Source organism: Lytechinus pictus, chromosome 15 (genome assembly GCF_037042905.1).
Source record: "Lytechinus pictus isolate F3 Inbred chromosome 15, Lp3.0, whole genome shotgun sequence".
Classification (NCBI taxonomy): Eukaryota; Metazoa; Echinodermata; class Echinoidea; order Temnopleuroida; family Toxopneustidae; genus Lytechinus; species Lytechinus pictus.
The window spans coordinates 12736162-12754298 of record NC_087259.1 but is presented as its reverse complement, the minus strand read 5'-3'; the positions used below and the strand labels follow the sequence as shown (position 1 = coordinate 12754298).

At 34.8% G+C, this 18137-nt stretch overlaps 1 protein-coding gene across 1 annotated transcript in view; it reads right to left on the bottom strand.

The window, feature by feature from the left end:
- The window catches only part of LOC129277776 (voltage-dependent P/Q-type calcium channel subunit alpha-1A-like), a 133464-nt gene that overhangs the window by 48590 nt on the left and 66737 nt on the right, over window positions 1-18137 (bottom strand). Inside the window, exons 16-22 of the mRNA XM_064110549.1 lie at window positions 13985-14063; window positions 13226-13343; window positions 11962-12151; window positions 10924-11009; window positions 5078-5257; window positions 857-941; window positions 41-170 (exon numbers count right to left, since the gene is read on the bottom strand). Of these exons, the coding sequence (XP_063966619.1) occupies window positions 41-170; window positions 857-941; window positions 5078-5257; window positions 10924-11009; window positions 11962-12151; window positions 13226-13343; window positions 13985-14063 (868 nt within the window). The remainder of the gene's footprint in view (window positions 1-40; window positions 171-856; window positions 942-5077; window positions 5258-10923; window positions 11010-11961; window positions 12152-13225; window positions 13344-13984; window positions 14064-18137) is intronic.

Below are 18137 nucleotides of genomic sequence, written 5' to 3'. Positions count from 1 at the left end.
ATACAGGCCTCGATGTTGTACAAAAAAAAAGATAACCTACTTGGTTTCTCATGTCGTCAGGGTCTATGGGGTTTTCTGCTGCTAAGGCTATACTACTGAGGGCAATAACAACCATAATCATTGTGTCGAAGTAGCGTAGTGTGACTATGTAGTGACAAAAACGGCGAACGCTGTAAAGAAAGAAAGAAGAATGAAAAGGAGAGTGACATACATATTCAATTAAAGTAAAAATGGCATGGGTTGCAAGATAGGATTATATCAAATAGAATTTACAATGGAAATGAACAGAATTTACAGGACAACTCACTTTCAAGAAAAAGTATGTGGTATATTGTGAAGCCTCTAAAATGGTACACGATAAATACATAAATGAAGGTACATGTATGGTACCTCACAGGAGTGCTTCCGGTGGAATATGTATATTTTTTCCCAAATCAAATAAAAAAGAATTACAGCAAAGAAAATGTCAAAAACGAGAAATAAAATATACAAATAGATCCCAATTACAGTAGATTAGCCCAACTAGCGATATTCAACAATGTTAATACAACATTACTAATTGTTACTTGGTGTCCAGAATCCTACTTATTATATGTTGAAATAATCATTCAAATGTCTATCAAAATCACACAACTAGTTTCATCAAGTTTGTTCCAGAAAACACAGATGTATGAAGAAAACTTTGGCAATATTATAACATATCGTACATTCAATTTTACAGCAAGTGAATAGGGAATTTAAATGTTATCATATTATATAAAGTAAGGTGATGCTAATACGCTATTCTGCCCTTTTTCATAAGGAAAAAAAATGCCTTTGTCTTTATAAATAATGTACAGTACATGTGCATACTTACGGGTTGGTGGTGCTAAATATAAAGAGGGCGCTATATGGAACCATCGGCTTGGGATGAAATGATTCATCGTTCTCATCTTCAGCTTCTGTGTGTACACGAAAATGAAAATTATAACAATTGGATTAAGTTTGGAAATAATTCCACAATCTTTATCAAAAAATATATTGAGATGATAATCATGAAATATCAATACAAAATGAATTCTGATAAGAGAGGGAATATTATTTAAAACTCTTTATAGTGATGTGTAGTCCTTTTAATAAAACTGAGTTATTTTCCTGTTTTACCAAACTATACAAAATAAGAATAAAAGCAAAATAAGGATATACAGCGAAACAATAACTACATGGATATCATATTTCTCCCAGTATTTATATTTAGAATTTCAATGAATGATGAATTCTTTTTTAAATGATGAAATGTTATTTAGAAAAATAAATGATAATGACTAACATGAAAATATTCAAAATCTTCAAAAAAGAAAGATCGTTGAAGTTATAATTGTTTTTGGTTGGAGAAATTGTATTTCTTTTAAATTTACGCTTAGGTTAGTATACAGTTTGTTTGTTTGAATTTGTATTCAATTCCACTAATCTGAACAGGCCCTAAATTAGAAAGGTCTACAGAGTGATTAACTAACATATACATCTTGTTATACAGCCACAAAAACCATTTAGCAACATAAATATCTGATGTTTTTCCTCTATTTATAGAGCCACAAAGGGCGGTGCTGCACCAGCCCGAGTTTGCTCAATCTCCAGATTTTAGCCCAATCAGATAAATCTTGAGATTCAAGAAACCCCATCTCCAACAGTGCAAGAAGAGCAATTCATGCTCAAGCGAGGCATTGATGCATTATGGTCCGACGCCGTGAATAACTAATCCCGAATCGAACCTCGAGTGCGTCTGCACCTGCAAATTAGCGGGATAATTCTTAAATAGCACGCTATTTTGCAAGCTTGAGATTAATCCAGCGAACTATCAAGAAGATTGCGTCTCCATTACAAATAATTTTGAGATTGTTCAGATCGGGATAATTTGCCAGATCAGAAAAAGTGCGATTATTTGAAAACTCGGGCTGGTGCAGACGGCCCTAAAGATCATATTATAATCTCATCAATACAGCCACAAAATCACTCAACAATAAAAGTATCTGATGTTTATTCTCTCGAGGCTAACTCAAATCTGTTCTACATTCTATTCTCAGGTTCTTTCATATATCTGTACACTGATCTGGTATCAAAAGCCACTGCAAATTAATCAAGGCTCAAACAAATGTATGATCTTCATACACACTACTAAGACCTGTATGCAAATTCTCCAAGATGTCTTTGGTAAAAGAGGGGTACAATATCTTTGAAAAGGAAGGGGCAAAATGACACCATGTCACTTCAATATGGCTCATGCATAAGAATTTAATTAATTTATCTACTACTAATTGCTCTCCAAGCCTGGTACATAAACAATAGTAAATAGTTCTGTCATTAGACAAACATGAACAAGTAAGAGCATACATGTATGTAAATCTAAGTTACATGTATATAAATTTGTTAAGAAAATGCACTTTCTTAAAACCATTCAACACCTACATGTATTATCGAGTTAAATTCATATTCCTATCAGAATTTAAAAAGTACATTGTATATAAATGGTCGTTTGGTAGAAGACACTAAAATTTATGACAAATCTGCTCTCGGTCAATTAAATATCTAAATACTTTAGATCTAAAGTTGTTCCCCAGGAATTTTCTAAAATTTGAAATTCCACCTGGACCCAAACTTTTCTTTGATCATGAAGAATTCAAATTCATCTGTGCCAACCTGTCGCTCAGCTCTATTGTGTATCTACATGTACATGTACATGTATCTACAAGGTGATCTTCGTAATTATACTCTAGACCAGCATGTGAATCTCGACCCATCGACTTCTGAATTCTGCACTCATATAAACTTAGCACAGGCACCACCCAGTTCCAGTTGGCAATGGGTTAACCTGTTGACTACTGAAATCTGTAATCTCCATAGGTTTTGCACATGGACCATCCGGTTCCAGGAAGCAATGGGTTAATAATACCGTTGCACATTTTACGATTGGTCTGCAACCCAAATTAGTAATGTTGTAACATTTGATGAGAACACTGTCAAAAGTTCTGAATCATCACGAATAAACAAGTTTAAAGGAAACCAAAACCCAAGAAGAGAAGCAATTTTATTAGAAAGAGTAAAACAAAAGGAACAATTTAAAACAAGTTTCATCAAAATGAGTTATGAAATAGGCAAGTTATGGATGTTTAAAAAGTCTTGTACTTTCTATGGGATCCTCAAATTGACAAACAGGCTTCAAAATGGCTGATTTTGTGGACAACCCTCCATTTGTTTTGTACACAGATTTTCAGATGTCCCCCTTTATTTTACATTATTTCACATCATCTCATTCTGACTTTGACATATGTGGTGTAAATTATATTTTCTCATGACATATGTTATGCTCAGAATGAGGCAATATGCAATTTAAAAGACAATAGGGAAAATCTGAAAAATTGTGTAGAAAACAAATGGAGAGTTTGTCCACAAAATCAGCCATTTTGAAGCTTGTTTGCCAGTTTGAGGATCCCCACAAAAAGTACAACAAGACTTTTTAAATGTCAATAACTTGCTTATTTCACAACCGATTTTGATGAAACTTGTTTTAAATTGTTCCTCTCATTTTACTCTAGTTCCAATAAGATTGCTTCTTTTCTTGGGTTTTGGTTTCCTTTAAGTTAATTGATTTACAATCCTGCTGTCAGGTATGAAAGCAAATTCAATTCCAATTCAAAGGAGTAATTTTGATCATAAAGCAACTTTAGCCTTCCCTTCGATCCCAATGCTTGCAATCAATCTTAATTTGAATCCTTTTGTTTGTAGTGAAACACAAATAAGATAATTCTATTTGCTTACAACACTCTAATGGAATATATTTAAACTTGAAAACATTTTTTGTCAATATGGGATCACAGACCAGTTGTAAGGTGTGAAATGGCATTAAGAGTAAGACAAGGCAGATTCTTGGGGTTTTTGGGATAGTATTCAGTGAGGATGGATCTATTAATCCTTTCCTATGCAGTGCACCATCCAGAAAAAATTCAGTGCTGGCCACAGCCTGGGGGTGTTACACAAAGATTTACAGATGTGATTAAGAGTCACACTTTAATTTCAGTTGCATGTGGCATACATGTATAACACATCACCGCATTGATCAGAACATACACATGGGACACGAGCTTCTGCGTATCAATTAATCAAATTGTTTGTCGAATAACTTGCGCTTTTGCGTTTGTAGGCATGAATCTAAGTCACACTAAACTTTTTGCGAAACACCCCCTAGACTTTGTCCTGCAACTGGAATGAGTGAGAGTGCAACTTTCATCCACTGTATAATAATCATTCCTACTCTTCGGTAGTTGCAATGAATTCTCCTCATCAAAGCACCTACCACTGCAATTTCTAAACTTTTTTGTTTGTTTTTTAAACATTACATTGTTGCATTGGCTAATTTTAAACAATTTTTGATGGACTGTTGTTTTCTTGAAACTGATAATTCTTAGATATTTTGTTGTATGATTTGATTTCCTTCATATCGCCACTATTACACTTTAACATTACTTTATTCATACAGAAAGAATCTTCAGATATGTGATAAAGATGAGGGCATTTAGAAATATTATGAGTGCCAACAACATGAACTACACAGCAAAAACAATGTTTAAAAAAAAATTTACAATGCTGTTTGTCATATGAACTTTAACAGTTTAAACAAGTGTTTGAAATTTCAAACAGCCATACTATGTAATTATTAGAAATTAAACTTTGTTGTTTAAGATCTTATAAACTTGTTTAAACTGTAAACAACTACTCTAAACTTTATATAGTGAATAGTGTATAACAATTTTAAACAGCATTACTTTGTATACAAGTCTCACTTCTTGCTGTGTGCTGGCACTGTAATAGAATTTTTCATTTAGTCACAAACACAAACAAAAGTATCTGGAACATGTAAAATACAAGCAATTAATAAAGAACTACATACATGTAAATATAACATCAACAGAACCGAATGCATGAGCTGCATGACAAACAGTATCAACCAAAACAATCGATAAATGTATCACAGGAAAAAAAACACACACACAAGTCTTGTTTTATGAGTAAAATACCAGAGTGAAGAAAGTAAAGTGAGGACCTTTTTCTTTGGCGTTGTTGTTGTCGTTCTTTCTCATTTGGCAGCTACAGGTACACGTACACACACAAGGACACTCAACATTTTCGCAGGAAGGGCACGGCCAGGGGATGCCGTGGACGTTAAGCTGCTGGTACGTTCTCCGAAAAAAACCTTTTCCCTTAGCGTCGCCATTGGGATCGTCTAGGGAGAGGTAGGGAGGTTTGTTTGGTTAGATCAGGAGAGACAGAGAATCGGGGGCCAGGGACCCATTTTCTTGGGAACTTTTAGAAAATCGGACGGGGGGCGGGCGGATTTAATTCAACATTTGGTTGCTTGGTTCTTTGGGGCACTGGGAGATCATGGGGAAGAGTTTACAGCTAGTAATGTGAGATGGAGATCTATGAATAAGGTAAAGAAAGACCGAGGATTGGGCACCAGGGGACCCAATTTCTTGAGGGATCTTAAGAATTCAGGGAAAATTATGGGGAATTTTTATGCTGGGCCCAGTGGGAGGTCGGGAGATTAGAAGAGAGATTCGGGGGGGGGGGGGGTGAGTAATTATATTAAGGGGATGGGTGAATGAGATGAATAGATAGGAACATGAGCATGTGATAGGAAGTAAGAAATATCAAAGAAAAGGTCAGACTAAATAGTCTTAAATCTTTAGAAAGTAATAACTAGATGATATCCTGAGCAGCATTCAAATGCATTGTTTCAAAACAAGAAATATGTAGACAAAGGGGAAGTTTGATTTACAATTCACTGATAAATAATTAGGGCATGTACCTTTAATTTGACTTGTACTATACTAGACAAGGGTGGAAGCATCCATTTGTTTTTCATTTTAACATCTGAAATAATGCAACTAGAAATTCTTTTGTTTGAATTCCATACTTTTTGTAACAAATTACAATGATAAGTAATACTTCCACTCAGCACCGATATCAACTGAATATTACATTTTCTCAAATTTGAATCTAACAAAAGAGGACAGCATTTTTGTTATTCAAATTTTGCCTACACATATCTAATATGCTTGTATGCTTCTTTTTAATCAAACATACATGTATTACAAAGAAAAGAAATTTAGATCAAGACAATAGTATAGTTATAGATTAATAATAGAAGGTAAAGAAAAGAAACAGGATTGGATGTGTAAATAAGGGAGAGGGTTTGAAAAGTAGGGTCTTTTTTCTATAAAAATCAAATTGATACCACATCTGGTGAGATATTACATGGGTGTCCATGGAAACAAGAAGGGCTGGTTGTTAGTTTGTTAATCCGTTGCCTCCACCTCCGCAAGCTGTTTGTAGCAATTAGCATAGCATGAGGATATATGTGCGTGTTTACCTGTACACGATGAGTGATTCGATGAGCGGCGGGTGGGGAGGATGCATGCGGGGCGGACTGTTAGGTACATTGCGCATGAAGCGATGACAGATCCCATAAGGCCCATAAAAACGAGAAGCGTAGATATTGATGCAAGGGAGCGTGGTTAGGTTTAATAGCGGGCGGAGAAGCTAATTGGCTTGCATGCATGCAGAGAGGGACACAACATGACAGTATAACATTGTCATGAAACACAAGGCCTTCACACACAAGTGCATGCTGATTGAAGGGGGTAATATAGCACAACACAGTACGATGCAAACATTACAATACAATACGATACAAAACAAACAATACAATAAAAAATACAATACCAAACAAATAGAAATGTCCTCTATGATATAACACAATTCTACAACAACCAAAATAATTTTATGAAAATGATTCCCAAATCAACAGACTTTTTGAATAATTATATTGATCCATACAAATATTATTTATGCATCCTTTGTGCACCATATTTTTTTACAAAGATGTTTTTTGCAAGCTATAAACTAAGTAAACTATTCCCTACCAGGCTATCAGTTAGATGGGTCAGTGCAAAAAAGGGATCCAATCTGTAAATCCAGTCTCAAAATTGTCAGTTTGTTTTTCAGTGAAATCCTTGTTCTGATTGACTCAGAAGCACTGGCTTTTGACTATTAATATGATAAGTGTCGGAGCTGATAATTCAGTTAGAACCGATAACTCCCAGAGGAGCCAGTAACATAAAGCTTAGCGATTGATTCTGGGATTGATTCTGGGATTGACATTTATGATTAATTGCATTGATTATTGTGTATGATCAATCGTAAAAGTCAGTCCCACGATCAATCGCTAAACTTTAATGTTACAGGCCCATTTAGATCTCTTTTTGCACGTGCTAGTCACCAATAAGCTATCCAAAATGGAGTATTAACAATTTATCTGTATGCTTAAAATGACATTTACTCAAATTCATTAAGATGTACATATGTATGAGAGACTTTATATTTTTCTAACACGTAACAAATATTACACTCATGACACATACAAGAGATCCCATGATCTTGCAATCGATGTTAGTAGAATGGTCATCCCACACACCATCATGTTAGAATGCTTTACATCATACCATCCATGAGGACTGTTTCACAAAACTGTTTGTAAGGTAACAAATATTACACTCATGATGACACATACAAGACATCCCATGTTATTACAATCAATGTTAGTAGAATGGCCATCCTACACACCATCATGTTAGAATGCTTTACACCATACCATCCATGAGGACTGTTTCACAAAACTGTTTGTAAGGTTACAAACAAACTTACGAACAACAAATTATGACAAACCAAATGTGTGTTTCGAAAGCGTTAGCTATTGTGTTGAAATGTGTCGATGTTGATTATTATTCTTACTGCTATGTTTTCCCTCAGGTGCCAGGTGAATCCAGCCCCCCCCCCCCCCATTGAATGGGGACAAAATTGGATTTAAAACTTTGGACTCATGACCAACTGACTTCATATAAACCAAGTATGATATACAGACATAGTATGTTAATATCCCATTAAAAGTTTGGACACACATGGCACTTCATAATTCTGTCTTTCATTAAGTCATGCATAACTTTGCAAACAGCTTTGTGAAACAGCCTCCTATGATGATGCACTTCATACCCAAACAAAATGAAGGTGTTTCACAATGACTATGAATGATTAAAATCAACTTTAACTATGGCAGGCCACCATGCCACTTATCAGTGGTTATTTAAGTAGACTGCTTTAAGACAGCAGGAAAAAAAGGTGAGTGAAGATCAACAGCATTAGATCGCTGGACTTAATGTAATATGATTTATTCATTAAACAGCAATTTATCAACCTTGTTTTGAACTATGATTGCCATACAGCAAGATTATTATTCTTCTTTACAGGTCTGTCTCATGCTTTTCTTTTATAATTTTTTTTTCTATTTATGAGCTGAAAAGGTTGCAGTCAGTTTATACTGGCAAACATTTTGCATTTTTGTTAATAAACCAATAACAAAAGTGATGATCGCAACAACTTGACTTGTCACAGTTTCAGTTTGATTTTAGTCACTCATCCCTTTGTGAAACACTCTCCCGATGCCTACATGAAAATGAATCAGGATAGATGGAGTGCTACATACATGGAAATATAATTCTAATGCAATTCCCAGCTAAATGAAAAATATAATCAATCTTAAAATCAATTATTATCAGTTAGTGAAGGCTTCACAATAGGTATGATTGTAAGATCAGTTGTACACTGTACATTTTTGTGTTAGAGGCTGCGGAAATGAGAGCATGAATCTATTCACTTTAGCTAGTTTCTATAAATTACATTGTTAAACTCGAGAAGGTAATTGTTGCATTGGTAAGGATTTCATCCTTCAAAACACATCTAATGAAATTCATTATATGTCATCCTGTATGAAGTATCCAACCACTCAATTCTTTCAAACACAACAAATATATTCACAGGTATCATTGCAAATTGGAAATCTTATCAAGATGTTCATTCGACAACACAAGGCCGACTTGTTTAAAAAACAATAGGTTGTTCTATAAATAACATACTATTTTTAAACAAATTTCTGTTAAAAAGAACATTTAAATGCGTTTGAGCATATCACAAACATATGAAAAGACATCGAATCATTGATTAGATGGTTATCTTTTTTGAAAACCCAAATGATTCATATTTTCTTCCCTATAGCAAAATGGTGTCATAAAAAGGATCTATGAATTCATGTTAAAACAAAGTATATATGATGCAGGTTCAGCTTCAAGAGGACCCCATTTGAAGCAGCTCTTTGAGTTTTTTTCAATTCATTCTGAAAGTAATCAGACTTTTCCAACCCCTGTTCCACGACATAACCCCACTCCCCCCAAAAAAGTATCCTGGATATACCTGTGGATAGGGGTGAAAAGACTTAGAGCTTGAAATCTTTGACTCGCAATTCAGATTTTTGTACACCTGAAATTCAATTTCTGGTGTTAGATTTCACAGTACATGACTACATGTCCGTTGGCCCTACATCTCAGCAATTCGTTGTAAAGTCAATTTCCTATGATTGACGGCACAATAGCGAAGTTTGCAATCAATTGTAAAAATCAATCGATCCTACAATCGGTTGCAAACTGAGGGTCAGATTCACTGTTAAAAAAGCTTGATGTATTGCATGCGATATTTAAGAAATGATGAGTTAGTAATGCCAGCACACACCATACAATAGTGATATGTAGCTAAGTAGATTACACATGACCGTATATAACCCAAACCACCCAATGGCTTCTATATGCAATGATGGTACTTAATGATTCCACTTCAAATACTACATATAAATCATGCCGACAACCCAAAGAGAGCTACGTGTATGATAAGCTTCAGAGTAAATAAGCCTTTTCTTGTTTTCCATGAATTAGACCACCATCTCACGGACAGATTGACAAGGATCTCGGGGCCGGAAGCATGTTTCATGAAACAAATAATCAGAGATTTTTCACTTGACTATTATTATAAGCTGAAATCCTCGAATCTGATTGGCTTAGAGCAAAGTGGTCAGTGAAAAATCCCTGACTTGTTTCATGAAATGCTTCTCTGAAATGGAATCTTGACCCAAACCCTTGGAGGAATATGAACATATCCTTCCCAACATTGGCAAAAGGGAACAAGTGACAATGAATCAGAATTGAGATTTTACATTTGATAGAATGATTTCTTTTCCCAGGCAAAAAGTTACAGAGAAAAATTTATGCTGCTATGGGATATTGCATGTACATTGTCATGATAAAGTACTTTTGTCACTTGGTTCTTTTTGTGAAATAAGGGCAGAATGTAGCATTTAACCCTCAAAAATATCAATTAATAAATATATCGTTAAGGGTGTTGAATACACATTTCAGTTAGGAAATGAGGAATACTTATTTAGGCTTATTTTCCAATTAAGTGGTGCCAGACTGCTCTGAGAAGACAAGATCGGAGGGGCAAGCCATTTTGAGTCAACAATGGCCGTCCCTTTAGATCTGATCAGAACGTTTGGTTACTAGACATTAAAATCATTGATAATAATTAATTGCAAATTTAGTAAATCGTCTTTTGATTTCAATGCAAGACAAACAAGTGACAAGGGAAATTAGAATTGCCATCACATATTAGGTAAGGGGGACAATTTGCTAGTTTCTCATCCAAAACAAAATAATAGTCCACATACAATATATCTCAACAATGCACAAATTATGAGTTAAATTCATTCTGAAGTTACAAGTACAAGTTCTTTTAGCTCAATCCCAATAAAATTCATACGTTATTCTTGAATATGATATATCCCAATGAGATTAATAATTTTGGGGAACTTAGGGAACTCAGCAAAATGTCCAAATGTGTGTTCGATGCTTATCATTGTTACCAGTGCCACAGGTTGACTCTTTAGGAGGATCACCCGGTTGTGCACAACCCCTTTGGGAGTAGAGAGTCTATGCGGTAAGCACTTACCTTCTTCCGCCATGTCTCCATTGTGATCTCCATTCATTCTCTGTGGGTCTTTCATGTCATTCAGCTGTATGTTGGTGCCATCCTCACTGAGAAATAGATAAAAAATGAAAAAGAATACAAAAATAGTTAACCTATTGCCTACTGGGACTGGTTGGTCTCTGTACAAAACTTATCTGAAGTTGAGGTATTCAGTAGTCAAGAGGTTAACTTCGATTCACTTGTGTCTCTGAAAATCATGAGTGAACTCAGAGTCCACATGACTGTCAGCATCATATTTGGTATTAAAGTAGAAAAATTCATTGCAATTTTCTGTCAAGTTGGAAAGGATCTGTAATCACCTCTTCATGAAAATCAATCGGTAGGAATCAGTGTAACTTATGATCAATCTAAGTTTTGAACTGGAGTGAGTTCTTAAAAAAGACTTAAGAAGTTATGCATGATTTACATTTGTGACCAGCCACCCATAAACCGAGAATAGGTAACTCAAAATGAATTTTGGGATTTTCATTGAGGTTGAAAAAAAAAACACAGCCAAAGCTTTAAAATGATATATATCTGGACAAACTTGAACAACAATAACTCTCACAAGTAATTGATTGAATGCAACAGAAATTTAGCGAGGGCTTTTAAAAATAAGGAGAAAAATAAAGGTTTGAACTTTAGGTTCATTCAAGCATGAGATGTGTACACTGTACATTCTCAGCTATGACACTCCCTAACAATCACAGACTCATCAATTGTGCGATGATCGTATCAAATGTGTAAACTAAGCATTTTAATAAATAAGGAGGTAGTCAGTAGAGCGGGGGTTTTGGATTCCGGTGACCCGGGTTTGATTCCCACTTGGCGCGCTAGTGCCCTTTGGTAAGGCATTAATCCTCATTACTAGGTCCCTTGGAGATGACCTTAAGCCATTAGTACTCTGGTTACTTGCTTACAAGCATTCATGCTTTCTTGGCTATCAGGTATAAAATCACCACTATAAAATATGTGGAGGCTTTTGACAGAAGCGGAATTCGACAATTAAGAACTACTTACATCGGTAGATGATCAGGGTTTGGAGATCCTCTCCTGCTGAGGTTGGGCGTCTGTGCGGCCTGGAGCTCCTGGAGCTCCCTGGCCGCGGCCTCCCTGTTCTCCTCATCTTCCTCCTGGTCAAGCTTGGTCAGCTCCTGGGCGTTGGCGAGGTTGTCAACAGCAATGGCAAGGAAGACATTCAACAGTGTGTCTGTGCGGGTGGGTCATACCGCGCTAAGGAAAACAACTTGTCGATAGCATGAGCCTAAACAGTGGTACAAACTGTATCTGTTCCAGTGCTGGATCCAGGAGGGGGGGGGGGAGGTGCACATTCCCCCTCTATAATTTGAGAATTGCACATTGAACATACACATTTCATTTTCTCATAAAGTTTCTCATAAAGAATATGAATATATTATACAAGTTATGTGTGAAATTAGTTCAAATTATGTTTAACCTCGTCATTAATATCTCTTTCTTACAATGGTATCAAATATTGGAACAATTTACATAACTCAATCCAGGAAAGTACTACTTTATCTAGATTTAAAAAACTCTGTAAAAAACAATTACTTAATGAAATATAGGATCCTTGTTTGTATGTGAGGGTGTGTGTGTGTGTGTGTCCCTGTGTGGGTGTGTGTATGGGTGTTTCTAGGTTGTGTATGTATGTAAGTATTTCTTAATCTCTTGCTTTTAGAACTCCTGCACCTGCCATTCTATTAACCCATTGCTAACTGGAAATTTTATCCCCTGAAAAAATCCTATGGCAATCGCAGAATTTGGTAATTAATGTCTTAATTTGAAAGGCGCAACTCTTCAACAATGTGAATGGTAAAAATTTGATTTTGAATGCAAACTCTTTTGTCAAATTAAGTAATACATGAAAAAAAAACACTACGTGAAACATAAATTGTACCTGTATCAACAAATTTACCAGAACGGGAATGAAATTTTGTCATCAATATAATTATGGCAATGCAGGGGACCATCACGGTCTAGTGGTTATGACTCATGTCTTCAGTGAAAGGGACATGGGTTCAGACCAAAGCCATGGCGTGTTTTCCTTCAGCAAGAAATTTACCCACATTGTGCTGCACTCAACCCAGATATGGTAAATGTGAACCCAGCAGGATTAATTCCTTGAAAACAATGAGCGCTGAAAGGCAACTCATTAACAAGCTAACGCTGGGGTAATAATAATATATAGTGTGCTTCCAAATTTTTTTTTTAGATAAATAGCACTACATAAATGTTAATTATAATTATCAATAAAAAAGGATACAGTTGCCAAATAGCACCAGAATGACGAAGTAGATACTCGCCCACATTCCGTTAGGTACCCCGCCCTGGGACTTGATACCTTGATACATCACTGCATTCCAATCCTCTCCTGTTAGGATCTACATAATAAAAAAAAAATAACATAAATCAAAAAGAAAAATCAATTCTCAAATTATTAAAGGAATATTAAACATTTGACAATGGTTAATTCATTCATTTGCAGTTTTATGACATGAACGCTTAAAATAGGTAAATGTAACATTTAATCTGTGGTGACTGGGACTGGCGAGTCCCTTACTAAAGCAAATGGTATTTGGACAAATCTGTAGTCAACAGATTAAACATCTTAACAAATGCCAGACACAATGTGGTTTTGAACCTCATTACTGATCAATGATCCAAGAATCATGCTTGAAATTCACATCGTTTTGCTGCAGACAAAACTACATTTCAAAATGAACAAAAACTAAATTTGCTTTTCCACTTTCAAAACATGTATATCACATGTTTTGTTTTTGTTTTATTGATTGCATTTCTTGATATGTACATGTATATGCCAGTTATTTATGTCAACTGTCACAAATACACAATCTGGTTTGTCACATTGAATCGATTTACTTGACTATATTTGTATTTTTTTGTAAAACAAAGAATGGAATAATGAAATGTATAAAGTAACTGAAATGAATGAAAGAATGAATTAAATTAAAATGAATGAAATGAATGGAATAAATGAAATTCAAATACTTGATCTTCTCACCTGAAATACTGTTATGAGAGCTATCCAGAAGGTGTCAAAATTACTGGAAGGTTTCGCCTGCGTTGCGTCATAATTGAAGCTACATTCCAAACAAACAGAAAAGAATCATCAGCTACAATTTAATACTTCATTAATATTTCAAATACATATACAAAAGAAAGGCATAACGCTGCATGTCACAATTCAGTTAATATATTAGACAACTAAAAGGCAATGTGGCCCACACTGAGTTAGGAAATTTCAAATATGACTGCATTTCTGCTTTATTCTTGAATGAAAGTAATGGTAAAAACTTAACTGACCCCCTCCCCCTTGAACAGTTGGATTTTTGAATGGACAGGTTTTAATACTTTGTTTTGGATGGATTGATCGCAGGATATGCGTGAACCTTATACCTTGTGTTTAAACTATCACACAGGTTGTTAGAAATTGACGACTCACTACAGCTGTCAAATAATATTCACAATATAATATTAGAATTAGCCATACTGCTGGAAATATTGAAAATACTGCTGGAAATACTAATAATAAACAATGTGCCTCAGAATAGAATATTTCTAGACAGATGGCGCTATATAAATGCCTATTATTATCGTTATTATTATTATTATTAATACTGAAAGGAATATTTAAAAGCCTAAGGTAACTTTTCTTTTAGTCAGTTAAAATCTACAAGCTAAAAATCAACATTACAGGGTTTTACTGCTGCATGATTTTCACCTGCAGTGAAATTGATAAAAGCAGGCATTCTTTTGTCACCTCTGGCATACAGGAAACTGTTTCGTTTTACAGAAACCTAATCCAAATGACATCTAGTGTAACCGTTCAACAAGAATGTACAGGTACTGTTCTGTCACGCACCCACAATGCAACAGTGAATGAGTTTTCTATTATACTCAAACAATGCAATGTAGTACATGTTTTGTCATACTTCCAAAATGAAAAGGTGAATGATTTTTTTTCATTTATAATCCAAAAATGCAATTGGGGCAGGTATTCTGTCTGATATGATACAAACACGATGTAATTTTGAATTTGGGTATGTAATCTATCATTGTCTTATCGTCTACTATTTGTTAGTACTGCTAAACTACAAAGGGCAGAAATACCAACATGTCAACAGTATTTTGAGCATGTATTAAAATGTATCCTTTACTTCACTTTACGCTAGCTCTGACATATCATTCCTAATTGTCAAATCCATACTACTTCTAACAGTACTCATAGCATACCAATACTTAAGGTGAAAATAGAATATGGTATAATTTGGGTTTTAAAGTCACCAACCAGTATCTTGTAACCAAATCCAAGACTATTATAAAAAAAAAAATTATATCATTTTTTAAATTATTTTTTTACTATTTTTAAACCCAGTAAGCCTATATAGTATTTAAAATTACATGCACATACTGACTATATTCAGAGCTACAGGCATTTAATAGTACATGGAATTACATCCGGTAGTACATGGAATTACATCCGGTAGAACATTTATGGCCTTATGAATATCTATTATCCCATGGGGGGGGGGGGGAGCACAACATCTACCGTCCAGTTCATAACTATCCTCTGGACTATGAAATATCTAGCTCTTACCTTGTAGAAATCATCTTTTATATAGCGAAAATCAAGCCTAGCAGCGATTACAACAAATATTCTTTACATCAGCAAATAAGATATGTAAAATAAAGCTATTCACGAACTGTCGTAATACTAATTTGAATGCATTAATTAGTTATGCATATTTAATGGTCCTAGGCAAATTTCTTCTTTATATTGTAGGTAAAATAGGTATAACATATTGAGATCTTTTTAATGCAGCATGAACAACATGATATATATGCATATCTTTACTGACATTTATCAACATTTAATATACATTTTTGAATATATAGGAGTAATTAATTTGTAAAGGCAGGGTGTTAGTTCACACATCTATAGGGCAATGGTGCATGATGGGATAGCAGTGCAGCTGAGTACAAAGAGCAGATTAAATAGAACACATCATGCAACATCAACGAATACAAATATCAATGCAGACAAACATTAACAAACAGAGCGATGCATAGGAAGAATATTTGAGTATACAAAAAGACAGAGTATAAAGACAAAATGAGATTTAGATCGTTTCCCTCTTTTTAAGCTTTTTTTAACCCTTTCAATTGATTTTGCAGAAATTCTCCTTTTTTATTATGTGTTTGCAATCTATTATTTTGGATACTTCTTCCAAACTTTCTAGCTTTGAAAACAATGTTCGTTAACCCTGCAACAGCAGCCACATTCTAGTTTTCACACCATGCGAGATTTCATGGAAGCCTTCCCAATCCCCAGGCAGAAATTAGGGAGTTTTTGCCCTCCCGATGCAGAATACTTTTCAGAAAATAAAAAAATGTACTGTCAAATGCCCTTTCATGACAAAAGGCAAGCAGAAAGTCTTTGTTGAAATTTGGTAAATCAAAACAGCAGTTTCATTCTGGACTCTAAACAAATGACATACTTGCAACTTTTCCTCAGCTCCAAAAATAAGGACGAAACTGTTGTTCCTGTCCATGTATTTTGACAAAGTCCTCCCAGCTGTTCATTGTCATTTAACGGGCATTTTCAATACATTCACTTTGTTCTTGAATTTGCTCTGCATTGCGAAAATTATCTATATTGGGAAGATTGGCAGAGAAAAAATGCTAAGGGGAATCCCCATCCATCTTTGCCTTAACGTTAGTCTCGGGGCACAGACCCCAATTGAATCTTTATTCTCCAACTGGGTCTAAAGACAAGCCTAACACCAATACCAGAGAGTAACAAAAGGCTTCAATAGCAAGTATATATGCTGCAAATTAAGACCATTTGCCTCAAAAGAAAGGGGTGATGCAGCAAACCAGCTTAATATGGCTTGGATAGCCACTTAAGTCCTTATGACATACGTGAAGATCTCAATTGCAAAAGGGATTAGATCCATTTTTCATCAAATTTGATTTTTTTTTTGGTCTCAATGTGTAGATTTTAGTCACTCTGATGATACCAAAGCAAAGTTGAAATTCCCATTAAAAAGTGAATAAAATTGGCCAAGAAAAACCAAATTTTTACTCAAAAGGGGTTGGATCCAATTCAGTTTGTTTGAAAAATCAATATTAAAAAAATATGAAGACAGGTAGATTTCTTTTATACCCAGTTCTATGTTCACATCGTAGCGTAGTATATCATGACAATATAGTTTTGCTTAAGAATATTGCAATATGGGAGAATAAAAAAAAGAAAGATTTTTCTTGGAATGGTCTAAAGTGGATCTACATGTAACTCCTTTTGCAAACAAACACTTCACATGTTGCTCTTAATAATGCTAGTTCTCTGATAAGTTTGTTGAAAATCTATCTAGCAAGAAAGGAATATATATATATATATATATATATATATATATATATATCGGTAGAAGGCATCAATGTGTTAGACATTATTCTCCAGGTAACTTTTCAGTAATGTCTTAACATCTACCATAGATAGAAAATGCAACTGACATGTAGATATCGACATCATAGGCGGCGGAAGCGGGGGGGACCCCCCCGAAATTTGAGGTGGGGGGATGATCCCCCCCTTTCATGCGTCCCCCCCCTAAAATTTTTGGTTGATAACCATTCTTTTTTTTTTGCTTGTCACAAAATTTTGGTGGTCCCCCCCCTAAAATTTTTGGCTTCCGCCGCCAATGATCGACATCGACTAGCATAATTATCAAATACCATAATATGTGCAATAGTAATTCCTGGCAGGATATCGTTGTGCACTTGATTATTAGTATTTGCATAATAATGTATAATAATATAATGACATACCTGTATTAAAGAATATATCTAATCTATATGTCCATTCATTTATGTTAGTATACTAAACATATGAGATGTTTATAATGTACGATTTGCCTCCCCAAAATATCGATAACAACATGTAAATTTTATGAAAGAAATAATTTAAATGAAAAAGAAATTATGAGATTTAAGTTTATCAAAATTTCCTGATTTTTAATTAATATCATGAATCTTAACACATTCTGATTCATATAATAATAAAATTTGATGCTTTGCAAACTGTACTTTTGCAATCTCTTTCCACGATGACTCGTTACATAACACGGCAGGGATCGTTACATAATGGGAGAGGGGGG